The sequence below is a fragment of the Pleuronectes platessa genome, chromosome 3, assembly GCF_947347685.1.
Source record: "Pleuronectes platessa chromosome 3, fPlePla1.1, whole genome shotgun sequence".
Classification (NCBI taxonomy): Eukaryota; Metazoa; Chordata; class Actinopteri; order Pleuronectiformes; family Pleuronectidae; genus Pleuronectes; species Pleuronectes platessa.
In genome coordinates, this window is record NC_070628.1 from 23,498,387 (window position 1) to 23,526,256 (window position 27,870).

The window sequence follows — 27,870 nt, forward strand, 5'->3', positions numbered from 1 at the left end:
GTGGGAAGCGGGGGGGCGGGACTAAGATTTCAGCATGGATGGATGCACTTTTTTTTTTTTTCAACCTCAAGTCAAGGCAAGAAAAAACAAAGGGTTTTAAAAGTTTAACGACCCGACGCGAGGGGAGCATGACGTTGTTTGTATGGTGAGAAAGTCGTGGTGTGTTTTTTTATCCAACCAGGAGCCTTTACCCTACCAGCGCTAACTTTACTAGCATGCAGAGCTAACTGAGCTAACGTTAGCTCGGCAGCTAACCGTATGCAACAGGTTCCAGTAAAAGTCGGAGGCTCTTTATGGAGAAATAGTCGTTCAACACTTACGCGGGGCGCAGGTTGCGTTGAGAATGAGAGATACGTCTGTTCTAACGTAGAAAAGCTGAAGTTCCCTGCGAGTCTCAGGTGTTGTCTGCTGTGTGTAGGTGATTTACCTGTAAGGTGAGGACACGCCCCTGTTCAGAACACACATGTATGACTGGACAGAGCTGCTGTGACTCCGCCCTGCACAGGTGTGTCTGTCCCATCCCGTCCATGTGCTCTCTGAACCTATCAATAATCAATAACAGTCCAGAACCAGTTGTATTGATCTCCTCAACAGGCCGGACAGGCTGTTCGATCTACTTCAGGACTTCATGTATGCTAGAATAAACATTTCACATATTCTTTTGCATTTTGGATACTGGATAGTCTCAATTCATCCGTTCATCTCTGACATGCTTAACGTGATCGTCATTATGGGCAAATGTCACATCCACTGCAGGTCATCAATGGTTTATTAATCTACCTACTAATTCAGAAAAGGTCTGTCTGTCTGTATATGTGCAAAGTCCATAGAGCTCAACGCACTGCAAATTAAGAATACGCATGCAAAAAGAAAGGAACACATGAAAATTAAGATAAGAATCTATTTCTAAATACAGAAACGTGCTGCAAATATCACAAAACCACACAAAATGTTTCCAGGAGACCCCAAAAAGTGATGAACCTGTCTGAAATTCAGTGCTCTGTGAAGTTCCATCACCACTGACAAGTAGTAGACTTCAATAACTTCACAAAGCGTTGAACCACAGCCAGGGTCGTCACCTTTTTTGATCCCCTGGAAACATTTCAGTTGTCATTTTTAGCTATTTGTTGTGCGTTTCTATATTTGCACGTGTTGTCACGTTTTTCCAGTGCATGATAAGGTTATTTTATTTGTTTGCATGTGTTTACTTATTTTGCATTGCTCCCGGCCACCGTGTAAAAAAAAAATCTCTGCTTCTGATACTTGGTATGTGTGTTGTTTGTGGTCCAGGGAAGTGCAGTGTTGAAGTTGGTGTGGTTTGGACTCACAGTTCAACATTGATAGAACTTGAATGAGCTGACCCGCGCTCTGTAGCACTTTGGTGTTACGTTCTGTCCAGCAATCCACACAATCTTCACACCAAACAGTAATGAAGCAAATATCAGTTTTATTTTATGAAAAAACATTGACATCTTCACTTCAGATAAACCAAGTAGGATGACCACAAAGTTTTCCAACCTCACTCTGCACCATAGACTGTTTATGAAAAGCTCTGCAGACAACGTCCAGCACACAAACGATAAAACCTGACCTGTTTGAGGACGACTCACTAATAACTAATATAACTAATAACGAATAATTTTGAAGTAGCTTCAGAGCATTAATACAGACCAGTATTTGAAGGTTTAGAATGGGCACCACACTTTTTCATCACTTTTTTTCATCACCACAGAAGCCACTGTGGTAAAGCAGGGATATTTTATGAGGATATATGTAAGATCTTGTTTTGATTCAAGTCTCCCCTTTTTGGATGTCTGATGTGAGCCGGTTTGCAGGATTTGTTGGCAGGGCTGGAGTATGGTATTCATAGGTGTGTGTTTAGAAGCACCTGAATACACACTGAACCTGTAGTCTTTACTGCCTAGCCTATTTTGTGTGTGTGTTTTTGTGTTTGTGTTTTAAAATAAAATCGAATTTCTTATATTTATCGAGTCACTAACTGAGAGAGAATAGGAGCATGTTGTGGAAGTAAAAACTGCCCCTGACCTGGTTTTGTTCCTTTGTGCTGCAGGTAAACTTGCCCATGAATTGGAGCAGAAAGTGACACCAGGATGGGAGGGCTAGCGAGAACGTGCCAGAACTGAGGCCAAACTCTCACTCCCCTGCTGCATTCAGGACCGCTGCTCACTGGATATTTCCTTGTGTTTCTGCCTGTGCAGAGCCCGGGAGACGAATGATGACTAACTGAAACTTATTGAATCAATGGACTCGAGAAATCTCCCTGGCACAATGTTGAGGCCAGCAGACGCATCGTCCAAGAGGCGCCCGTGTGGCGGAAGTGGGCCAAACTTGCCTCCTCCTCCCCCTACCTCCTCCTCGCACCAGCAGGGCCGTATCCACGCCGTGGAGGTGGCACGAGGGAGGACAGGGTACGGCTTTACTCTTTCTGGTCAAGGCCCATGCATCCTCAGCTGCATCCTGAAAGGGAGCCCTGCAGACTATGTGGGCTTACGTTCTGGAGACCACATCCTCTCTGTTAATGACATCAATGTGTCCAAGGCCTCACATGAAGATGTGGTCAAGCTGATTGGACGCTGCTCTGGTGTTTTGAAACTAGTCATCGCTGAGGGAGAACGTCAAAGGCGCCACCATCACCACCAACGCGCCGCTGGAAATCGCCATCACAGCAGCACTACTTTGGGAGCATCTCACCTGGACTCATGCTCGAGCGATGATGAGTTGGATGGCTTCTATGACAACAGTGTTAACAATAACAATAACAGCAGGTCAGGCTGTGGCGCTCGTGGGGGGTTGTACAAACCCAAAATGGATTCTAAGCAGCTGGGCATCAACAGGGCAGAGAAGGTGGTGGCCGAGCTGCAGTCCGGAGGAATCTTTAACATGATCTTTGAGAACTCCAGCCAGTCGTCCAGTAGCTCGGACAAGGAGAGGCCGGGGGTTAGCTCATCATCAAAGCCTCGTCCTCTGTCTGATCCCGAGTTCCCACAGTATCGGAGCTCCTCCTGTACCCAGAGCAATCCCAACCTGCTCTCTGAGGAGGAGATGGCTCAAGTTCTGAATGACGATTCAGTCTTCCTGGAATCAGACTTCCGTCACATCCACATCGACCCGCATGAAGAGCAAGACGTAGATGTAGGAGATGAGGGCGACTTGGGCCTGGAGCCTGGCGAAGGCATCCTCAACGTGGGCATGATCGTTGGCTACCTGGGCTCCATTGAGCTGGCCTCCTCTGGGACGAGTTTAGAGAATGACAGCTTGCAGGCCATCAGGGCCAGCATGAGGCGTCTCAGAGCCGAGCAAAAGATTCATTCATTGGTCCTAATGAAGGTGAATCTAAATCTTTCTTTACCCATCTGAGGAAAAAAGCTTGTTAGCTGTATTTTGTATCTAGTTTAAAAAAACAATAGCTTAATTGAAAAAACTATTTCTTTGTAAGCCTTTAAATTATATATTGATAGGCCTTGAATGAGTCAAAATTTAGAAAAATGTCTTTGTCTGCAGATCTATGAGCCTTAAACATAGAGCTGTTAGAAAAGCAACTATTACATTTACTTTGAACTATTTCAGCAGATTAAACAGTGTCTATAATGATGTCAGGAATCTGTTATTGCCTCATTATTTCCCTTGGCAACAGGTACTAACATACATTTCTTATATCCGGCCAGGTCATGCATGACAGTGTGCGTCTATGCAGTGACAGGGGTCTGGTCCTGGCCACCTATCCTGCAGAGAAACTAGCCTTCAGTGCTTGCTGTCCCGACGATCGGCGATTCTTTGGACTGGTCACGATGCAGGCCACCGACGACCACGACTATCATCGCTTTAGCAACGGACAAGATGAAGATGGCGGTTTGAGGACTTCCTGTCACGTGTTCATCGTGGACCCAGACCTCTGTCACCACCAGGTAACGAGAGAGACTCAAGTCCAGGCTGCTCTTGAAGATGCAATAAAACAAAATCACAGACCAAAAAGATACACAAAAGATGAAGGGTGTGCCAACAGTGTGTGTGATAGAGAAAATGCTGCACATAAATGCAATGTATGAATGTGTGTGAATGGAAAAACTGTACATTGATTTGCTTTGAGTGGCCTATATTAAAAGAATACAAAACATCTACCGAATATATGCATTTCTGTCATGGAGAAAAAGTGAATATATGACAGCACACATCCACCCATACACACTCTTATGGTGACTGCTTTTTCCTCAGGTCCATTTAGGTGTAGCCAGGAGGTTTGGCTTTGAGTGTACCCCCGACCCGGACACAGGAGGCTGCCTGGAATTCCCGCCCAGCTCTCAGCCTCTCCTCCAGTTTGTCTCTGTCCTCTACCGAGACATGGGCGACAACATTGAGGGGGTTCGGGCCCGGGCCTTCCACGATCCAGACAACGACGCCCAACAGAACCACAGCACCAGCAGCAACAGTGATAGTGGGATTGGCAACTTTTTACCAGAGGAGAAGAGCAACCGAGTGCTTTTAGTGGACCTCGGAGGTCCTCCTAATCACAACCACATCTCTGGGCCACGCCACTGGGACAGCCCTACTTCCTCCCAGCAGGCCTGGAGCCCCACCCTAGGAGCCGCCGCCTCTCTCCCACCTCCTCCTCCTCCTCCTCCGCCAGCTCTGAGAAATGGCCACTACCGCCATGACCCACACCTGGCTGACCTCCCTCACCCTCTACCCTTGGCTCACCCTGATGTCTCCAGCAGGCATTCGCGAGGGGTCCACCCTCACCACTACCAACTGGCGAAGCGGGGAGGAGCTGTGGGAGGAGGAGAAAAGAGAGGGGCTGGAGGAGCAGTAGGGGTGGAGCCACAGCGGTGGCTCCCAGTCCATGTGCTTAGAGACTGGCGCCAGCAGCACCACAACAGCCACCTCCAGGGCCTGAGCAGCGACCAGGAGTCTTATGCTGAATCCACTGACGGGTGGTCATCGGCCAACTGCAGCACCTTGCCTCCACCCATGAATAAGATCCCTGCAGACCGCTACCGGGCTCCACTAGCTCCGGGAGACCACCTGCCACCACCTGGAGGGAGCCAGCCACCTCCTCCGGCACATCCCAGCTCCCACACCCAACGGCTGGCCGCTCAGAAAGATGAGTGGGCCAAGAAGCTGTTTGGCGCTGCAGACAGGGAGAGGCCTCGAGCAGAGAGAAGTGAAAGAGAGAAGAAACGGAGGAATGCAAAGGAGGGAGAGAAAAAGGTAAGAATAGCCCAAATTCATAAACATTTGTTTTTTAAGACTCTAGATTCAATGCTTACCACGTTCACTTTTTATACTTGCTATATAGCCAGGGTTTCCATAATAGGGCATTCATTGAAGTGTTTCCCTGTGCCAGTAGTGGATTGTGGGGCTTTTGGAAGAGTCGTGTTAAATCTGACCATGAGCTGAGAAGCCCGGGCGGCAGGTAGAATCCTCATCACACCCCTCTGCTGTGGAAATTTCCCCTGACTAGTGTATGTCCAAGGCTACAGTTTATTGAGGCTATAAATCCATCTGTATGTATCCCTCTGTTAGCCATCGCATTTTCACCCTCTCTCTCAAGGCACGAAAACTTGAGTTCTCTCACTTAGACGGGAAACTTTTCAGTGGTGTTTAAAGTTGTAATAAACAACATTCACCTCAGCAAACGTCCCTGTGCTGTATTGAATAATGTGAATGCCGCAGTTGGCTCTCTACCCAGACTTAGTACAAGTGAATTGATAAGTTATTTATTCCCACTGCTCCGGTATCATCAGGTCATGTATTATGCACCAACCGGCCATCTGCCTTCACCTGAAAACCACCTGTTTCCCACCGTAATTAGTCAGTGGTAGGAGCAGGGGATGCCTATGATAAAGTGCTGCACATACATGCACTGTGTGAATTTGTATGTGAAACACTGGCACAACTGTACTGTCAAGCTCTTTGAGTGGTCAACAAGACTAGAAAAGTGCTATATAAACCCAGACTGTTTTAAATACAGACCATTTTGTTTATTTCACACAATATATATAAAAATACATAAATGTTTAAGTATGTGTGGGTTGTGGTAGAAGCCAGTGACATCTTTTAAAAACCATAATCAAATATAACAAGAGAAATTCAGAACACACTGAATCTTCAATCCAGGTTATATATTAGTATAAAAGAGAAAGTTCGATGAATCTTAGTATAACAGAAAAACACATTTCAGAAGCATTAACTAGTCTCCATTATACGTTATATCCTATACATTAAATATCCTACAACCCATCAGCTGAATTGCTTGTAAAAATGGTCAGTCGTTACAAGTAGCCAGTAAAGATCTGCCTCGTCTCAGTCTGCATTTAATACAAATGAGTTTCCTGTTTGTCCCTGACACTTAAGGAGGTTGTTGCTTCCCCCAGTCAAACTTGTGGAGGACAGGGTCCGAGGGGAAACCGCAGGGGGAAATCAGAGCAATTGTTTACAAGGTCAGGGTTAGTAGACAGGAGGTTGGACGTCAACCTCTCTGAACAATGTTCTCAGACTGTGGACAGAGTGTTGAAAGCTGTCCCAGGAAGCCACGATTACTTGTAGCAGAGATGTTAGTTTTTCCTTCCATGTACTTTATACTTAAGAATTACAATGATATTATCTCTGACTTGCTTCCTCCAGTATATGTAGCAAATGTAAGTTGTTTTCCTATATTACCTGCTTTTGTCTGCCACATGGTGGCACTGTTTTATCATCTAAACCATAAACCTCCCTGCGAGCCTCATGCACCTCCATTGTCAACTGGGAATAAAAGATATACTATCTGTATACGGTGTATGGTACCAGACATGAATCTGTAAAAATGAAGTAGATGTGGCTATAGTTTACTCATGGGCTGGGAATTATAAGGAAATGTCATTTTGGAAAAAAACACTTAAATGTATAATTGATAGAGAAAGCAATTGAATTTTATGAATATGACACATTGTTCATTCTAAATTTTCACGTTCATTTAAAAGATATTTCTTCCGTTTTTTTCAGTTTTCAATGAGGCCTCGTTGTACTGCTGCAGTGTCTGTTTTTATAAGAAATAAGTGGAATATTTGTGTGTGTTTGTTTTTCGCTCTTATGTTGACAGCTGTTTCAGTTGTAAACAGGAAAGATGCCTTGTTTCTTTGACATCTACCCCGTATGTGTGTGTGATCAGAGTTTGAGTTTTCCACTAAAATGTTCTTTCTTTCAGATGTTTCTGTTAAAGCGCTGTGGTGCAGCCACACCCAAAACAAGCACAACATGAACATGTTATCATTTCCTTTTCATAGTTAGAATCTTTACTCTCTGAGAAACAATTTAGTTTGCCTTAAGCGTAAGTGCTATAATAATTAAGATGTTAAATCTGAGCAGGTTAAATGGAGATCAAGTGTGAATGTTTGTGTCTCCATATGTAATCTGTGCTGACTGATACACGCGCACTTAAACGAAGGGTTGACTTTGTTTCCAGGCAACACTACTGGTCATCTCCTGATGAAATGCCAACAAGACCTGTTCCTAATCAGCCAGTTGGAATCAACATGCGCCACAATTGGCCTCTGGATCCTGACTGTCAACATCGATTAATTACTCATTAGTTAACGGCTCCTTTGGCGTATGCTCTCTGCTTGAGTTTAAGGAGATTAGCCAAATGCCATTTGTGAGCGGATAGAAAGAAGAGGAGAGTTTTTTTACTTGTTCTCTAGCAGCAGAAGAACAACAGTTGTTAAAAAGCTAATTGTAAACTTGTGAAGGCTACACAAGCCTGTCCTCTATGGTTTAGTGCACTACTCACTGTGGTTACATCATTGTCAGATGGTCTCTGGACAATAAATCCTGATGAACCAATGACTAATTTTCTAGTGCCCATTTTACTCAACAGTTTTATGGCATCATGTAGCAGCTGGTCAGTTTAAACTTCATTCCAGTCTCACAGCATTAGTCTTTACGTGCACATTCTTTTTGTGTGTATTTTTTATATCAGTGTGAGTACCCTGAGCAAACACAATAATGACACTACCTGAGCGATAATTAAATCTTATGTTTCTTGCTCTGTAGGTGTTGTTGTTATCATGACCATCCCCTGGTTGTGTGTCAGTGTGGGTTTCTCTGCTATGCATGGTTGTGGGTTGACTGAAGTACAATATGTTGCTGCAGGCATAAAACACAGGACTATACATGCCTGTGTCCACCATGTGGAATTTAACATTTAAGTGAAAAGGAAAAATGCGTCTTAAACAGGCACGAATGTGTAGCAGCAGGGCTTCAGGCAAACTGGCACACATCCCCTCATATCAGCTCTGATATAGGATTCGTATGTGCTATGTGTGTCTTTTCGTGACCTTTTAACACTTAGACATTGCATTTTCAGCAACACCTTTTCCATCACACTCTCTCACACATACACACACACAGGGTGCAGGAAATAGTGTCATGCTGTTTATGAACGTGTTATTGATAAAAGCATGTTTCAACTGGAACACGGTTTGGATGCTACTAACAAACAGATTCTCAAGACAGGTTTTGATGGAAAGCCTGTTTAGCTCAGAGCATTAAAACCATCAGTGAACTACAGTGTTATTAACAGATTAAGTAAGACTTTAGCTGCTGGTTGCCATGGTTGTGACCCGGCACAGCAGCAGCACAAAGACTGTCAAGACTGCATGTGCTAATATTAAAAATCACATTGATCATTTGATTTTACAGCAGAAATAGTGACAGAAAAGCAGAAGAATAAGATAAATGTTCTTTGCCCCTGCCAAGGAGGATGCTTTGTTGTTCCTCCTGTATGTTTGTCTGTTTTTTGATTACACAATAACTACTTTCCATCAAACTTGGTGGCTGGATGGGACATGGACCAACCCATAAAATATTCTGTGATTTCAATGGCAATATTTCATGGATCTTGAAATGAAAGAATCAGACATATTTAAGAAACTGATATGTAATAGTGTGTGCAATTTGGTGGCGCTTGATGGAATTTAAGGAGGTATGCTCTACTGGGGTTCTTTGTAGTTGCAGTATTTATTATGGAGTATCTTTGTTGTGCATAGGGCTAGACGATATAGCTGAAACCTTTATCAAGATAAGTTTTCAAATCAGTCAATATCGATAGTTAACACGATAAATGTCTCATTATTATTTCTCTTACGTTTTTTGTGACTGAGTGAAAGTTGGGGTTTTAAAGTCTTCTGACAAAAACTGACAAACAGCAACACATTTCACAAATCTGAAGTAGATAAATGTTGTGCTTATATGCATATATATGACTTGTGTTATATAGTTATTGATCAAATGTATATTGCAATCATTATTGGTATTGTTTTATTGCCCAAAATGTATATTTGCATACATTTGTAAGTTTTCTGAATGAAAGGGTGATGCCAATACCACATTTGATATTTGGCCATGATATATCAGCCATATTATTTTTTAAAGAATTTTGACTAGGATATTCTACTGATACTAAAGTTAAACGTAAATTTCCCTGTGCTGTCTGGTGGGTACAATATGTAATGGAGACATTAAGTAATCAACTTAAAATCTGCTATGCGTTGGTCAGGCTCTAATTCATAAATATTTACGTGTATGTTTTATTATCATGGTGTGCACTGAATAGTGTCAGTAAAGAGTGACAGAAATACGTAAGAGCAGAGAGAGAGTGAGGGTTGACGTCACAAAATGCATCCAATTGTTGATCCAGAACTTCTCAGGCGACAGACGCCCCCCCCACACACACACATTCATCTGCTTTTCTGTCATTGTTTCTGCTGCTAGAAGTCTAATGATAATTGTTTGCTATTCATTCAGAGACATTCAATTATACATTATCATATAGGGGAAGTTCCAAGTCAACCTTTCATTTCCGCTGACTTTACGATGAGGTACCTTATTGGGAACTCAGCAGTAGCTGCTGACGAAGGCAAGACACTCACTTTCCCCTCGAGCGTTCTCACCTGCTGGAGTTTTTTTTTTTTTATCATCACCAGCTTGCTTGTCTGATGAGTGGCTACTGCCCTTGTTGTACTTCATTCTGAATGCTAATTGAACATGTGTGTCTTTGTCCCCTCAGGGCAGTCGGTTCCGTGGTCTCACAATGGGCTTCCCTCCTCTCCCGCAGCGCTCGTCAGCCCGACGCTCCTTCAGACGCTCCAAACGCCACAGCATGGCCCGCTCCCTGGACGACTTGGAGGTAAGAGTGTACACACACAAACACACTAACACACTAACACACACACTAACACACAAACACAGAGCACAGTGTATGTTAACGCAGTGCTCAAGCTCAGTCTGACCACCGCATTGTTGTCACATTTGAGCCACACGTGCACCATCCATCTCTCATAATAGCAGCTCATGAGCATCATACATCCTCACATGATACATCGCCATGGCAACTTGCACACATACTCATGGACAATGGTTTCTTATAGAAAGAGCCCTGAGACATGTCAGGCATATAGATTTGGGTTAAGATATCGTTTTCATTAGATAGCAGAGGATTACTGAGGTTACCGTTTGTTTCTTGCAGCCACACATTTAGTGGAAAAGCATTTCTGCGGACTGGGTGCTCTACGGCTATACCGTTACAGGAATTATACTTTTGTTCTCCCTTTAGCTGTAAGAAATGACCTGATATCCAGTCATTTGAGAGCCATGAGTTTCCCCTAACAATATGCCCATTTAGTTCTTCTTACAACATTTTATAATTAGAAAGGCTGCAGTAGCTGCTGTATTACTCCCGACAACAAATGATACAATAGACCGCTATCATGGTTATCACAGTAAATCTTTGCACAAGGTTATACGAATCATAATAACGATGGGATTCAAATTTATGGTGTTTCATTTCCAGAATCTATATACATTTTATCCATTGTATGTTTTATGTTGTATGTGTGTGTGTGTGTGAGAGAGACAAGAAACAGAGTCCTGCTGTCTGTGATCATGGCTCATAACAGGAGTTTTGGTCCAAAGATAGAGATCAGAAGAAAGCTAAACGTTTCCGCCATTTAGTGGCTATACTGAGGCAGCCTTGGAGCAGATAAGGAGATCCCACACTGTCCCTTCAGTAGTGAGACTTGTTTTGGTTAATATACTGTACATATTTGGAATTTTTTTCTTTATTGGATAGCTCAGTAGACAGTGACAGGGAGAGCCTGGGAGAGACAAGTCATTACATGCTAAGAACATTTTTAGATGGGTTTCAAACAAGTTGATTTTAAGTACAATTAAAGTGTGTAAAGTAAGGTTTAAAGTTATAAACCATATAAAGGGGAAATGCTCTTAGTAAATCATGTATTGCCAGAGACTCTGCCCACAAATTTCTAGTGTTGTTTAGCTTCACCTCAAACTATAATTATTTGTGATTTGACAGAGTGTTAATTTCAATGTTGTACTGAGCTTATGCCGACAGAATACATCACAAAACTAGAAAGGCTCTCAATAGAGTGTTGGACCCAGTCTCCTTAAAATCAAATTGCACCAATATGTACATAATCATTGAAATCAGTTCCCTGAATAGATTTTTTTCCTGAAAATACATGGTAAAGAAAGTGATATTTTCCTGTTTGGCCTGTATCTGTGCCAAAGTTTAAAGGTTTAGTTTTTTGGCCCAAGCCCCATCCTTCCACCTAATTTCAGGAAAATCGATTCAGTAGGTTTTGCGTTTTTCCTGCTAACAGTCAAACAGCAATGAAAACATAGCGATGTTTCGTTCAATCATTATTATTAATCACATTCATTTCTTTTTAGTCATTAGGTGGTAATGTCAGAAGCACCAGTGCTTTATACAGGGGTAGATGTATCTCCCTCCCACTGCCAGACCATCCCATGGTCTCTCTCGTCTTTTCTCCTCACAACCCCTCCACCCTCACTCCCCTCTATTCTACCTTTTTCTTCCGGTCGTTAGGCCTTTTTCTCTTGCTTCACATTGGCAATGTCGATTAACAGAGAGGGCTTTGTGTTGTGAGAGGGGGAAGGACGGAAAGATTGGTGTTTGTGTGTGCGCTTGTGTGTGTGCGTGCGTGCGCATGTATTAATGTGTGTGTGTCTGTGTGGTGGGGGGCAAAGTGTTAGCCTGCACTTCTAATGAGCTCTGATGAGCAATAAGCTGACATTTTCCTCGTTAGTGAGGACACAACACAAAAGCGTTACAGACACACACAGTGGACAGACACACACATAGACACACATACTGTATGAAGAGCTGGGCGTGCACATACACAATCAAGTTGCAACCCACTCCAAGTCGGTAACACAAAAACACACTGATGCATATAAACCATACATCTACATACATAGTCCTCCTTATGTTGTTGCTCTGTCATTTTCATAAAGCGATTGAAGTGTGTGTGTGTGTGTGTGTGTGTGTGTGTGTGTGTGTGTGTGTGTGTGTGTGTGTGTGTGTGTGTGTGTGTGTGTGTGTGTGTGTGTGTGTGTGTGTGTGTGTGTGTGTGTGTGTGTGTGTATACTGTATGTACATGTGTCTGCAAGAGCTTGAGGGTTCCATCTTATCTCGTGATGTTTCTCATTATAGGGCCTACATGGACACACAGCACATAACACATATGAGACACATAGCGACACTCACAAACAAACAAACAGACAAAGTCTTATGACAGCTAGAGGGAAGAAATCAGGCTGTCCACATCAGCTCTCCTGCAACTGTGTGTGTCTGGATTACAGTGGCCTCATGAACTTCTTTGCACTCATACAAACAGGCTAAGAGAAACTTTCAAAAGATTACATGTGTAACTTTGTTGAAGCCGAATCCGATACAATTGAAGTAACCGGCGAACAAGACTTCAGACGTAATAAAACAACCGACAAAACATAGCATGCCTCCATACTGCTCGTGTGGTGTCATCCTGGTGTCCGTAAGCCCCGGCATTCATATTCAACTTGAAACGGCATCATTTACTCCGTGATTTTTGCCTAAATGTCCACTGATATCTTCCTACGAGGTGCGTTCACTGACCCTCTAACACACTCGAGTGGCTACACCTACTAGCTTAGCCACTTCCAGTGGACTTTTAAATTATCTGAATTTACATAATATACATTCTATGGTGCAGTGAAAACAATTTTAGTTCATCCTACATGGTTTCTAGTCAATTTTGTCATTCAATGAAAGTGAATTGGCTTTACTACTGTTGACTTATCTAGCTCTTTCAACAAAATGACTGGTGTGCTTTTACTTTGAAGACAAATTACCGGGCAGCTCCCATGACTCCTGGGAATGCCTGTGTCTCAGTCCGTTATGCAGAATTATCTAAAGGATCTGACGCCAACTTTTGACTCGCGGTTTCACCCAGTTACAGTTTATCCGAGCACATAGAAGAAGACATGTTCAACTTGGTCCTCAGACTGACTGTTAAGGCACTCTGCTCCCCCCTTCCACTCACACACACACTTACAGCTACAGAGCACTGGTGTTATTTTTATTACCATTTTGTTAATATTGAGCATATACCATGTCCAAACCACTCCAAACTCGGCATTGCACTTCTCTTAACATATACCAACTGTAAAGTCCATAAGATGAAAAGTTTTCGAGATATACGTTCCACATGGTAGGTACATTAAAAACAGCAGAAGGACTAAACCTTTACATATCCTTTAACTTGAAGTATTACTTGGTTTACACATCAAAAAATTGAAAAAACTTCTCTTGTCTATAGCGTAATTCTTAGAATGTAGTGGGAATGTTTGTGTGCTTGTTTTTGTATGTGTGTGCATGACCTCTCCAAAGCTAATTGATTTACAGCCCCACAAACAAATGCCGTCTGTTTCTCCGTGGGGAAGAAGTGGGAAGTCTCAACTGATCTCACATGCAAACACGCACCATGACCTCGAAAGTCCAAAGCCGTCTTTTTAGTGGTGAAACAATTTCAGGGTTTTGAAGATGCACGCCTCATCAACCTCCCAGCAAACCCGGGAGGTTGATGAGGACTGCATCTTCCAATGTCTCAATTAGCCCAGGATATTTTTTGCCCAGTGCTAGCTATCTTATTATTATATAAGGTCAAAACATATTAATATTTTTACAATAAAATACAGTGGTTTGACCAAAAAAAAGTTTTAAAAAAGACGGCTTAAACTGTGATAAATGGTGTTTCATGTGCTGTGCGTTCACGCTCTGTATGTCCTTTGGCCAATCAGATGGAGACCTGCTGAGATCCCTATGATGTTTGTTTATATGTTGCTTCAGAAGTCACAGTTGTGTGTTGGTATCTTTGATAGTCATGGTCATTTTACTGCAAATTCCCTCCTTGTGTTTTCCAGGATTGTGTCTACTTGCTGAGCCACAGGGGAGTGAATTTGAGTCATAAAAAGATTCCAAGATTACTTGTTAATTTATAAGATTTAGTCTTTAGAAGAAAAACAAACTTTTAATCGTGGTTAATATAGATTACTGAATTTGAAAATGTGAGATTAATTAGTTAATTTCTTTTAATCTATTGACAGCCCTAATGAATATATACATGTGAATGTTTGAATGTGTGCGCAAATGGCATAACACAACTGTAATCGCTTTGAGTGGTCATCAAAGCTTTAAAAAAAAGCGCTATATAATTAGAGACCATTTACTTCACTTTACCTCTGGTCCCAGTGAATTTTTGTCACATTAATACATGTAACAAACGTTAGGTAGGCTGTGTTTATCCTTACTGCCCGCCGTGGCAAATCAAAAACTTTCTTGAGTGGTCATAAGGTTTATGAAAAGGATAATTGAGCGCGACATAATAGTCATGTGATTAAAAAAGTTTCATGTTCATATTTTAAGTAGTTTTGCTCTGTGGCAGTGGTGCATCCCACGAGGGCTCTCCAACACACAGCCAGAGACGGAATGATTGCTCTTGAACATATTTATTACACCACACAAGAGCAAAAACAAATAAATTAAAATCACACACAAAGTCACTCGCTTTTCAGCCGAGTCCGGCTTCTCTCAGGTCTCTAATGTCTGAGGCGCCTTGAGGCAGCGAAGACGCTGCCTTTTAAAGTGTGAGGACCAATCAGCTAACAGCTCTCACCTGTGCTGATTCATCCTCTGTGTTGCAGGTGAGGGTTCTCTCCCAGCCCCTTCACCTCATCATGCTCATAATTCTGATTTACATTTTATTTTCTATTCAAAATTGAATGTGTCTAGGCAGAATATTAAAATTGTCAGGATGTTTGAAATATTCCGATTGCACAGTGAAATAAGATTTCTAGGATTCGGTTCTATTAAACTGCACATTACTTAAAATCACCCTGATTTAAATGCATGAGTGGTAATCATATAATATATAGAATACAATCACAGGTTCCTGCATATGAGAAGTTATTCTTCTCACATTTTACACAAGTAAGAGTTTTGATGTGTTGCCTGTATCATTATTTTTCATGATCTGCATACTTGAGTCCTACCACTCCAGATGTTTGTCTATCGGCAAAACTTTTCAAAGTTGACATAACTTTGTGGCATTTCAGATTTAGTTCTGATATCTGAGAACGTCTGGGACTGAATCCGGCTTGAAAGCCAAAACTTCACAGTAAGTTCACAGGCCTCCTTTGGCTGAAAAGTCTAACCGAAGCCCCGGAAACTGTAAAACATGAAACGTTAAAAAAAGAAATCCCCGGGGGTTAAAGTGGGTCACAGGGAGACGCAATACAGTCGCAACTGTCAAGACCTATTGGTTTACTAGTGAATTACTTAATGGGGCAACAAGTACACATACTTTCAGCCTTACTTTATTGATCCCTGAGGGGAAAATTCTCTTTTGAGGCAGATTTATTTTAAATAGAACTTCTCCAAACATTGTTACAATGTACTGTCTAACTATGAAAAACGCAAGTTATAGGAGAGCTAATTCCATTTATAAGGTGCAGAACACCTGAAACCATTAAGTTCTGCCAACATCACTGCAAGCATATAGGATATCTAAGGTGATATAGTCACTGGATGGTATTCTAATGTATTATCTCTTGTTTTAAATGAGAGAAGTCTTTTTAAGTCCAATTCTAAGACAAGGATCAAAAACAGAATCCTACAATTCCCATAAATTCTCACAAGACCATCCCTGTCTTTTTAATACCTGCATAGTTTACTTCTCATATCTAAGATAACCCTGATAACCTAATCTTTTTTCTCCTGGAGCTTTAACCATGATGAGTATAATGATCTTTATATGTAAAACTGGTGGAGCAAATATCTTCTCTTTTATATCTCGGTGTCAGTCAGACTAGCTTTTCACACACAACTCACACCAATGTGGAAAACCATTGTAAATAAACTGCTGGGACAGGCCCTGAGTTATCTGTGGACTACATGAATGACCTTTATCTGTAGTGCTTCTCCTAGTAAAATGACTTTCAGAAAAGTTCTTCAAATCAGTTCCCAGATCCTTTAGAAGTCGTCTGATTTGCCTTATTGGGGCAAACCTTTTTCTTTGTAATATTATCTTTGTTATTTAACAGTTTAAAGTGTGAGTGAGGTGGAGGACTGACAGGAGGGGCATTTGTGTGTATATGTGTGTGTGTGTGTGTGTGTGTGTGTGTGTGTGTGTGTGTGTTGTGTGTGTGGGTGTATGTGTGGTGGGGAAGGGTTGGTGGAGGTGTTAGGAAGAGTCGAGGCATGTTGAAGAATGCAGCTAACTCCAATCATCGTTAGACGATCACTCCTTGCTGTCAGCTGTAAGCTTGACAGGTTCGTCGTCTGCATCGCTCTCTCTCCGTCCTCCTGTCGCCTCTCACTCTGCTGCTTTGCCTCTTTTTTGTGCCCCCACCCCTCTGTGCCCCACATCGTGAATGTCAGTTTACTCTCCGTGCCCGTGACATGCGCAGGGCATACTAAGCAGATGACAGAGGAGCGCTGAGGGTAACGCATTCAACTCCACACTGATTTTACTTGTGGGTGTGTGCGTTCCTTAATGGCAAGGGGTCTGCCTCCGCATTCGCCTTGAATGCGTGTGTGTGTGTTTGTGTGTGTGTGTGTGTGTGTATGTATGTTTGCGTGCGTCTCAACCCACAACAGTGTGGGTGGAATAGAAATTATACGAGGGTGGGTGGAAAAGCAGTGAAAGAGGATGGGTGGGGGGAGCAGAGAGGCAGGGCGAGGGAGTCGATAGAGAGAGAGGAGGAGGAGGAGGTGGGCGAGCAGGGGGATGAGAGCGAGAGGGAAGGGGAATCTAGCGACAGCGACACTCTATAGTGGTTTGGACATTTGAAAGCCATCAAGCTTTGCCGCTTTGCAGCTTCGTCTCTGAACACAGACACACACAGTCACATTCAACAGCTGATGAAATGTGTGCTGAGGGGAGCTCTCACATGCTGTGCTGAGGATTACAAGTCTCTTTCTTCATGGAGCAGCAAACTTTGAGCGTGGATTCTGAAACGACCGCTGATCCAGTGAGTAAACGAGCTGGTTGTGCATATGTTAGCACATTGTGTGTGCGTGTTTCCCTATATGTGATACAGCCAATATTTGATCCTACAGCTGACTCCCTTGCCATACGTGATATGAAGGCTTCGCTACTCATTCTGTTATGTTCGAGATCTGTGTTGCTGGAACAGGTCAAATATCGTTGAATTTGAATGCCTATCAAACTCTTACTTGTGATTTTGAAGCTTTACAAGCACCAACAGTCGAGCTGACGCGACTGCTAGTCACTGCTCTTTTTCTCTGTTGCTCTTTTGGGTCGGTACATTTTTAATAATGGGTTAGTATTCATTGATTTTGGTACAAATGAACTGAATGCACTGCAACTTTAGCTGCAAGGTCTATCTCTGGATTGACAGATCATGTGACACGCATGGGCCAATCACCAGGCTGCCTTAGGCTTCGCTGAGTCAAAGGGAAACCTGTTGATTCTTTGGTTTAGTATATTCAATCAATTCAAATGAGGAAACTTTTCCAATTTTGCGCCAGTGGTTCTGAAGAAAATGTGTGTGTGTGTGTGTATTGCTAGTGTAGTTGTATGTCTCACAAGTTAATGGTAATGGGTCAGTAGTGTTGTGTGTGTGTGTTTTGACAGTTTGGTGGAAAGCAGCACAGGACATTATTTCACAAAACACAGCAATAAGAAAAGAGCTGCCTGCAAGCCGTTTGACCTCGCACAGACACACACTCTCTCACATACACACACACACACACACACACACACACTCGCACACACAGGAATAATAACCTAATTTATAATGTAAAAAAGTGAATAATCACACAATCAGACGCACAAAGATAAGAACCTGAATGCACATTTCTTCTTCAGTGTGTGTGTCTTCTTGCTGTGTGTGTTTAGTGTCACTGCTTGTGTATGTGTGTGTTCCTCGTGATATCCCCTGGGTACAGTAAGTTGGGGAAGGAAAATCAGATGATGAGACAGAATCAGCGCTGCTCCTGTACATGAATCACCTCAGGAGGCCAGCAGTCACATCAGACGCGGCTCCGATTTTCAATAAACACAAGTGCCTCTTTTTATCTTCGTCATGTGCCAGATGGGCACAGTTTACCACATCAGCACTATCAAACTGTGTCATGGGATTATTAGTCAGTTGCGGGCCTGCATATTAAATCGACTCACAGATACAGAGCGTCGACAAAACTCACCAGTTTGAGGTTTAAAGTAGCAAGTATCCTCTCAAGTGTCCCAGTCAGTCGGTTGGTGGAGGTCTACTTGTGACTACTCTTCCTCTTCAGCTGTGCACTTTTTCTGTGTTTGTCATGAGTCATTGTGTTTTTCATGATTTCTCCCCTTTTCTTCTTAGATATTTTTAGACAGTCTCAAATCTAATTATAAAAGGCAGCAACACATGTGAGTCATATTAAGTTGAATGCTAATTGGCATTATGTGTCATCTTTAATAGACAGCCACTGAGTTTGTTTTGAAAGAAAACCCGTGACACAATATCAGATACACATGGCTGCATTATAAGTCTTTCTGTTATTTTGTTCAACACATGTACTTTGACTTATATCATTTGACTAGACGCTGATGCGCTCAGTCATTAGGGATCAGTGTTATTGAGTTTAAGGTCTCAGTTCAAAAACAACAGCAGAGGGCAGTGTTGAGTTTTATTGAATGTTTTTCTGCACAGGGGAAAAAAGAAAAACACCAGGTGATAAACTCGCTTCTGCAGAAAAACATAGTTCTTTTGACTTAGATTGGAAGTGAGCTGACACTTTTCTGAACTGGTCACTGAGCCGTTCAGAAAAAAACACCTTTTTAATCCTGTAATGTTGCTGTAAATTGAAATTCTTTTTAATATCATTGCAGACAGTGGTTCTCATTTCCTCTAATTGTATTTCAAGCATTAAACTTTTGAAAAGGTTCCTCAGTTTGATAATAAATTCGCACAAAAAATAATTGGTAAAAATAGCAAGGTAACAGCGGTAGGTTTGAACAATGTTCTGACAGATTAATCTATAGCAATTAATCCGATTTTTTTTTACGATTCTTTAGATAAGGGATGCTAACCCTCTGGTTGTATATGTTAGCGAGGGGCAACCCTGTGAATTTGTGAGAAGAACTGCTTTATGACAATATGTTGGATTCATAGGAAATTTGTATTAATGCAGTGAAAACCCCTTAATTTGTCAGCTGTTTAATTCAAGAAGCTGGCCAAAGACAATGTCTGGTGTATTTATCTAAGAATATTCTTATATCCAGAAATTGTACTACATCAAGTACATACATGATGTTGAATTGTATTGTGGGTGAAAAACTGCACACCTCCTACTTTTTTAGTACATCATAATGTTAAAACATAGATACAGTAAATTACATCTAAACAGACAAAGTTAGAAATACCTGACAGGATCTTGACAGCACAGAAGATGACATGTGATGCTATTAACAGTCTAATGTGACCTATTTCAGCTGAAACTTATTTGTGATTGGTTCTCAATTCGACTGTTCCATCCCCTGACTCTGGCTCCATATAGGCAAGATGGCCAAGTTACTATCAGGATACTTTGTTTATTTCTGGATAGTGGGATGAGGTGGGGATTCATTCTCCATCTTTATATACATATATGATACAAATAAAAGGGAAAACCTAAAAGCGAGTGGAGGAACAAGATGACAGTGTCCCCAACCATAAGTCAATGGTTTGATGAGGATGGAAATTATGTGAATAATATGCTATAGCCTTCACAGTCAACACCAAGATGTGATTTGGTGTCTAATCATGTTAGACAACACTCCACCACCACCATCAAAACACAAAATGAAGGAATACCTTTTGAATGGACAGTGTTTGTCCCTTCAGTAGAGTCCAGAGACTTGTAGAGTCAATGCCAAGACCCTCTGAAGCTGTTTGGGCTCCACTTGGTGGTCCAACTTCTAACAGGGACACTATTTTGTGCGCCTTATGAACTGTATTAGACATGTGCCTTTGTTCTTTTTTACCAGTTTAAACACAGCATGAACACTTAGTTGATGCAAGTGCAGTTGACAGGCCGTACAGGAGTACACAGCACCAAGAGTTTTTCTAATTACAGTACATAAAAGAAACTGCCTCCCCCCCTCCTCCCCCCAATAAAATTAAAATAAATGTTTATCTTCATATGTAGTCCTTTTGTCTCAGTGTAATCTGATATCTGTAGAGGAATTGGTTTCCTTTTTATTTTAAACTGTCCTAGAAAAGACCATGATCTACGGCACACACACACACACACACACGCACACGCACAAACATGCATGCACAAACAAAGGAAACAGGGCTGCTTGGTCAAACCACAGAAATTAAGGTAAAGAGATGCGTGAGACATGAGAAATATTTCATCTTTTGTTTTCTTTTTGTCTCTTTTTGTCTCCGGTCATCTCCTCCTTTTCTCATCAGGATGTGGACTTAGCCAACTTAAGCTTTGTCTTATCTGTTGTGGCGCTCTGCCACTTGTCTCTTCTCTGTCCCTGTGCTGACGGATATGTTTCAGACTAAGCTTGAGCACATATTACTCATACATCACTTACTGTATTTTTCTTTTCATGGAAAGTCTCTCACACAGACACATTAACAACTCTACAAAATGTGTTAGATTACCTATGGGAAAGAACATTGGAAATTGAACCCCCACAAATATATACACATATACACCTATGCTAAACCAGGTTACACACTCACAAACACACACACGTTTACTGTAAAGGTTTTTCTTGTGAGTCTTTATTTGAGTCATCACAGTCTAAGACAGTGAGATGGAACAGACAGAGTGTCGTGGAATGAGAGAAGGTGAAACAGAAACTCTTAAATCTTTTTTTAATTTTTTTGGCCATAACAGGAAATTAGGGGGAGCTATGTGTAGGCTCAAGGCCATATACACAACTTCAATTGCAGCCTTTGTTTGTATGTGAGAGAGAGTAAAAGAGAGCATGAATGACCTCCCTCTCTCCAGTGAAGTGACTTTGTTGCGTCAGTTTAATAAACCTGCAGATTTCCATGTGGATCCTAAGATGAAAAGTCTCTTTTTACTCCCCTGCCCTCTTTTCCACTTCCTCTGGTTATAAATGATAAACCACTAAAGACTCTTTGTTTCTTAAATCACCGTTGAGTGTGATCTTAGCTAAACCTGCCGAACTGGGATTTTAAACAGGCAGGAGTAGGAGGAGGGCGGAGAGGTGAGGGCTGTGCTGCAGCGTGATTGGCAGACTGACATTTGTGCCCTCCCCGTCTCTGTAACTGCTGCCTGATGGGGGCGTTTCACTATGGAAACGGATCTGTGTGTGTGTGTCTGTGTGTATGTTGGTGTGTGTGTGTGCGTCTGCTAGAGAATGGAACTTCCTAGTCAGTCTGTCCGCTCAGTGAGTTTGGTGTGAGAGCGAGAAGCAGAGGTGTATATGGTGTTGAGAGGGACCTGGTGTGTGAAGCTAATTCCAAGGTGTGTATGTGTGTGACATGGACATGCTGAGCAATGGCTCCATCCAAGTTAGCTGTCCGGATGAATATCCTCATCACCCTAGATAGCTTCTGAAGAAGCTCTGTCAGCGTGTGTGTGTTTGTTTGTGTGAGTGACTATGTGTGTGTGTGTGTGGTTCACATATGTAGATTGAGCAGTTAGTGGGTTTCCTCCTCTGTGAGAGGGGAGCAGGATGAGCCTGAGGAAGAGGCTCTCCTTCAAGCGGGTCTGGAACTTCAATGCAGTGAGTAGTACATACATACACAAACACACATATACTGACACACAAGTGGTCTTGTGCACAACTTGTAGGTGAGACTAAGTTGCGTAGTCATTTACTCATTAAATCATTTATGTATTATTTATGTCCACAGAAGCTGATTTAAACACTGCTTGATTCAAATATTCCTGCAGTCACTGATTTAGAAGTCCCATTAGTTTTTAATAACAAGCTAATGTCTGGCTCTCAGGCTGCCAAAAGTGTCAAGAGCGGAATGTCTTCACAGCAACAAAAACCCTGCACCACTTGTCCTGGTTGACAGGTGTCCTTTTCAATCCTGGCTTTGTAATTCAAAAGAAAAAACTTTCATTAAACACAAAACCATAATGCTTTCCAGTTTTGTTCTGGTCACCAGTGAGAAAGACAGGGACAGATGGAGGACTAAGGTGACTATTACCAAGCAAAATACGCAACGTCGAATAAGAGGAATCCATCACCTTTAGATCGTATGAGAGGGGAAAACAAACGGATGAGAGGACGCGTACAAGACAAATGGAGATGAATGAAGACGAGAGGTTGTGAACCTTGGGAAAAAAACTTGGCAGAAGATGAAATGAACAACACGTCCTGCCTGTCTGGTGTTTTTTCTTGAAAAGGGGGCACAGTGGTGGCAGACTGTGGAAGTGTGCGTGAGGGTAAAGTGAGACAACAGGAAAGAAAAGACCAACAAGAGCTGGAGACGGCCAGAGGCTGTTTCTCTTCCTCTCAAAGCCAGATGTTTCTGGGGCCAGAGCAGGCGGGAGAGAAAGAGAAAGAGAACAAGGGATTGAAACAAATGGAGTAGAGGACAGAAAGAGCTTTTCTGTCCTCGTCTCTGCGAGTCAAATGGTTTGTAGATTTCACCTCGAAGGCTCGTCTTGTGTGTGAGTGAATGTGGATGTTAAAGAAAGTGAGAAATGCATTGATAAAGGTGAGCTGAGTCACTAATTTTTTGTGCAATTCACTTAATTCAGCGTGTCGAGCAACGGCTGGGAGAGTGTGCGCTCGGGTTTAGGCAGAGGTTTCCAATCAGATTATGTTTAAATCTTGTTCCCTCATTTGCCTGCATGACGCTGGTGTGTTTAGGGCAGCGAGCCAGGTACAAGAGACATTTATCAGCTACTCAGCCTCTGAGTCACCTCTCTCTGTGTGGCTCTATTGTACGGAAACAAACATCATCCGCATTCCTTTCTTTCGAAGAGAGTGGATATAGATTTCCGAGTGCATCGCAGCAATGTAGGGCTTTGTCCCAGTATTCCAGAAATTGTCACAGAGGATTTCACTCTGGAATATAAAGTGTAGTTTTGAAATGTTTGTGGGGAGATGTTGAGACGGGTCCATTTTAAAATACTATTAAATCCCCCCCCTTTTTTTATTTTTGAATGTCCCATGTTTCACCACGTTTAGTGTAGGGGACAGAAAACCAAATACACATGTCATGGCTTCTGCTATTGAGATTTATGTTGACACTGCGGCTGAGGTCAATGATGATATCTGCTGTCACCCGCCTTCCCCTTCACGCGTCATGCTCACCAAATTTATAACCAATAATGTGAATATAAATAAACTTAAACCCTACATCCAGCATCTTCCGTCATGCTCACACCTGCAGAATCCTCATTTGGCTTTTGGATCATTAAAACCTAATCAGCTTATGCCCCTCATCCTTTCCTCTCAGAGTTAAGCTACTCTAAAGCTCAAGCACTTTCATGCCCGCCAATCCTGGCAGGGTGACTGGTCTTCTCAATGGCAGCCACTATTCACCTCATATTCAAAAGTAAACACACAGGCATGCACGCACTAAGGCAGCTTCCTCCTCAGTTGAAAGTGTATGTGTGTGTTTGCACGCGTGCAGTGGGGAAATCTGTGTTGTGAATTCCAAGTCACCTTTTTAGGACAGCATGTGTGTATGCGTGCGTCAGTTGTTTGGTTATAGGTGTGGTCACCTTTCGCCATGCCAGGCCATAAGCAGATATGTTTCGTGTCCCTGGATGCATCAGTCTCTTCAGATATCTTCTACGTACGCTCGTATAAGAGTGGATGCTTATTCTTACCAAAGGTGGCAGTTACAGCTCTAGCTGTGGACCCAGGAATTTGTTCCTGTGGTACAAACAGTGTTGTCTTTGTGTGTGTTTCTCGCAGACAGTTTCTCCCATAGATAGACATTTTGTATTCACTGTGTCAAATGTTAATGGCTGCGCTGCTGTGTGTCATCCTATGTACCAGAATGCCATTTTCCAGGCATCATCGTCTACACACACACACTGACCAGGAAGCTTCTGGAAACTTAAGATTGTTTAAGAGGACTTTATGCTTAAAGTGTTGATATTATAATAACATTGAGAAAGAACGGCTATAAATTGTGCCCTGTGTTTAACCAGAGTTTGAACCTGACCAGGCTTCATAACAGATGATGTAAGCCAACCCTCTCCCTCTAGTCACAGCTAATAAAGCACTTGGGACCTGCGCGCACAGTGACCAACCACTCCCTGCACAAACCGAGCATAAACAGGCCTCGGCGTGTGACCTCAAGGTGCCAATTAATGGAGTCGGATGTAACTGATCAAATTGGGACCTGCAGACAGAAGTTTGCTCATAATCCAGCTGGTGATCAACAAAGTCATAAAGCAAAACAACGCCCCGTCCACACTTCTTTAGGGTCTGAAGCTGATTTGTCCTGCATTCCAGCCAGGGACTCTTGTACAGACATGTGATTCAGCCATCTTATCTTTGTTAAAGTGGGTGTTGGAGTAATGTGTGCTCATTGTATAAATGTCCACAACACTTCCACTGTATTGCCGTCATGCTCACAGCACTTCTCAGAACACCAAAATAAACCTGTTAATTTTTGTGAATTCCTAGACTTTCATCTCGATATGACGGCATCATCACACAGACTATTATTTAAAATTACGTACGTAGCTTGGTTGCAGAAAAGTGACTCTGCAGTCAAATCTTTGCCTGAACCGCTTCATCCACAAAAACATCCGTGTCAGGCCTTTTGTTTTTGATGCACTTGTTAGTGCAATAGAGAGCCAAACTGAGTTGGTTAATCTGTTGGAGTGGTTATTTGTCAGTATAATTGTTTCTATGCAGCTGTAGCTTGTAGTAGAACTTTCCTTCTATGTTATTGTTGAAAGGATGTTTGAAAATGTAGATTCTTTGGTCGTCTTTATGTTTTGTTTCTTCAAAATCCTCTCTAGTTCAGCATGCCTGTGGACTGAAATGTCATAAAACCATAGCTAGTAATGGCTGTCACGCAGAATCAGAACTGAAACCATCTGAGGCTGATTAAAAGCAGAACTACGTATAGTGATGACATGTTAATTGATGAGAAGAAACCATTAGCTACAGCTCTGTGTGGCCTCATGACATTCATTAGCACACACAGACACATTCTGAGGTTTTGCTCTGAAATATATTTTCCCTCTTTGATCAAAATTGACACCATAATCCTGACCCTCAGTCATCTTATCAATGCATTGACTGTATGATGGGAACATAAAAGCCCCAGTTATATATGCGACTAATCAGCATCAGAACAGATAACATTGGGGCTCACATGGCAGGACATTTAGTGGAGTAGAACTTATATAGTTGGAAAGCATGAAAGCTACAAGTAGCACATGCATGGCCTATGGAGAAGCTGGACTTTGTTACATGCTCTGGGAGATGTATTTGATATTATGGCTTTATATTATCACGACTGTTACATTTTCCAGCTGCATGTGTCTCCGTGGTTATGAGGTCGGGTAGAGGAAAGGAGGGAAAGTTTGGAAAACCCCAGTCATTCCCTGTGGTCTGTAAGGAATGACCAGGATCTGCCAGGAGAGGAGGAGGAGGAGGAGAAAATCAGGTTGAAGGTTGAAGGAAGGAGGGAGTGAAGAAGAGAATGACTTGAGCGGAGAGTGGAAGGAGAGAAATGGGGGTAAAAAGGGGGATGAGTGAGGAGGAGGGAAAGAACAAACAAAAGAAGTCTGAGGATAAGTTCGGGGGAAGTTGAAGGAGAAAAAGAGAGGAGAGGGGACTGGGGGCCTCAACCACCAGCGAGTATGCCTGGAAGTGGTCACACACTCACACACACACACAAATGGATGCCAAAGAATGTACCCTGCAAATAAAAGACACATCTCTACCAGATGTTGACCATATGCATACATACTGTAAGCTACACCCATTCATACACACAGATATTGTAACACGCACATCAGACACAGAATATGCACTGTTGAAAAGTGCGAGATGTGAAATGTGTGGGATTCTAACCAGCGCGAGGATCGGGTAACCAGTTTCCACTGGTGAGGTTTCTGCCTCTGTCATTTTCTCAGGTCCTGTGTGGAGCTTCAACCACAATCAGCTGCTAAAAAGTCACATCAAATCTCTCCTCACACACTGGTGCCAACCTCCACTCTTCTGGAATAGTTAATCCCAGTGATTATGGTGGCTGTGCCATATGGTCCACGCAGACCAGCTCAACTGTGAAAATGGCCCAGGTATGTCTGTTGAATCAGACCAGCACATATGCTGTACTAAGGGGTCAATGTCATCAGACTTAAATACTGTGCATTGAACCTGAGTCGAGAGAAGGATCTGTAAATGCTCAATTTTTTTTTACAAAAGCTGACTGTTAACATGTACCACAGAAACAAGATCGCTGGAAAGAAATCTGGTTATGGTTGGAAAACTTAGGCGTAACTGCAAATTGTGCATATTCTTTGATGAAGGTTGGATATTTTTTTATTGTATGAAGCTGGTTTCAGACGTGCACTGAACTCTGGGTAATCGTCTGGCATACTCCGGAGGGGCTGTATATATGAGAGTGCAAACGTCGGAGTGAGAGGCTCTGGAATTTCTCCAGAGTTTCTCTGGCCATTAGTAAAAACTATGGAGAATGTCCGATTGAGCTGATTTTCTGCAGGACGCACACGGCAGAGTGTGTTGATGACATCTCTCCTAAGCGTCAGACGCAGAAATGGAACAAAAAAATTGTGAAATTGACAGAGATGGCAGGAGAGTTTTTGGTGACGAGGGCCACTGCTGATGTTGATGTGTTGTAAACAAAAACAACCATCACATGAATTCTGCGAATGCTCTGTTGCTGTTGTGCATGAGCAGAGCATATGTGAAAGGCCAACAGCTGACCCAACTCCTCCGCAGGTCATGTCTGAAATCAGCCCAAGTATCTAGACAAAACAGTAACGACAACAGCAAAACTGAAATTTATTATTAGGGTGCCGAGCACCGAACGGTGGGAGGCCCTATTGAAATTGAAATGGTGAAAATGAATGTATTCTGGAGTATTAGGAAATGGGCGTGGCATAATGGCTCAATAGCGCCACCTGGAACATAGCCCATAGGTTTCCACATGACCAATCTTCACGAAAATCGGAATACAGGTGTATTTTTTCTTGCGTTCTATTTCTTTTTCAACTCTCCTCGAACTACTGCTCTTCTGTGCCATCCTGGGAGCAGGAAGAACATTTCATAGACTGGTCTTGGCTTTAAGGCTCCATTGGGAACCCAGTTATGCATATATATTGCATTAACTACCTCATTCAGCAGAAACACAGCTTTCTCAAATGCTTCACTTACCATTACACTGACATATAATAAATAAGGTTACTAGAGATAGCTAACGTGTAAATGCAACCATTTGCTGGTTCCCTATGAATGGGTGTCGCACTTCCCTCTTGATTAGAAAGCTTTCACTGTGAGGATAAGGATGTGTTGTGGACACCCT

At 42.4% G+C, this 27,870-nt stretch overlaps 2 protein-coding genes across 4 annotated transcripts in view; both read left to right on the forward strand.

The window, feature by feature from the left end:
* Positions 1-368: 368 nt before the first annotated feature.
* On the forward strand, positions 369-10,615 carry LOC128436481 (regulator of G-protein signaling 12). The gene is made up of 6 exons (XM_053418207.1): positions 369-505; positions 2,072-3,348; positions 3,687-3,926; positions 4,234-5,226; positions 10,064-10,183; positions 10,610-10,615. The coding sequence occupies exons 2-6, from the start codon at positions 2,263-2,265 to the stop codon at positions 10,613-10,615; spliced, it is 2,445 nt and encodes an 814-aa protein (XP_053274182.1). The 5' UTR covers positions 369-505; positions 2,072-2,262.
* Positions 10,616-16,842: 6,227 nt separating this feature from the next.
* rgs12b (regulator of G protein signaling 12b) overlaps positions 16,843-27,870 on the forward strand; it is a 28,679-nt gene continuing 17,651 nt past the window's right edge. For 2 of the 3 annotated variants that reach the window (XM_053419031.1, XM_053419032.1), the window contains exon 1: positions 21,696-22,115. In XM_053419031.1, the coding sequence (XP_053275006.1) occupies positions 22,065-22,115 (51 nt within the window). In that variant the 5' untranslated portion in view covers positions 21,696-22,064. Of the gene's footprint in view, positions 17,386-21,695; positions 22,116-27,870 lie in introns of those variants that run through there. The other variant, XM_053419033.1, reaches the window with a different exon arrangement.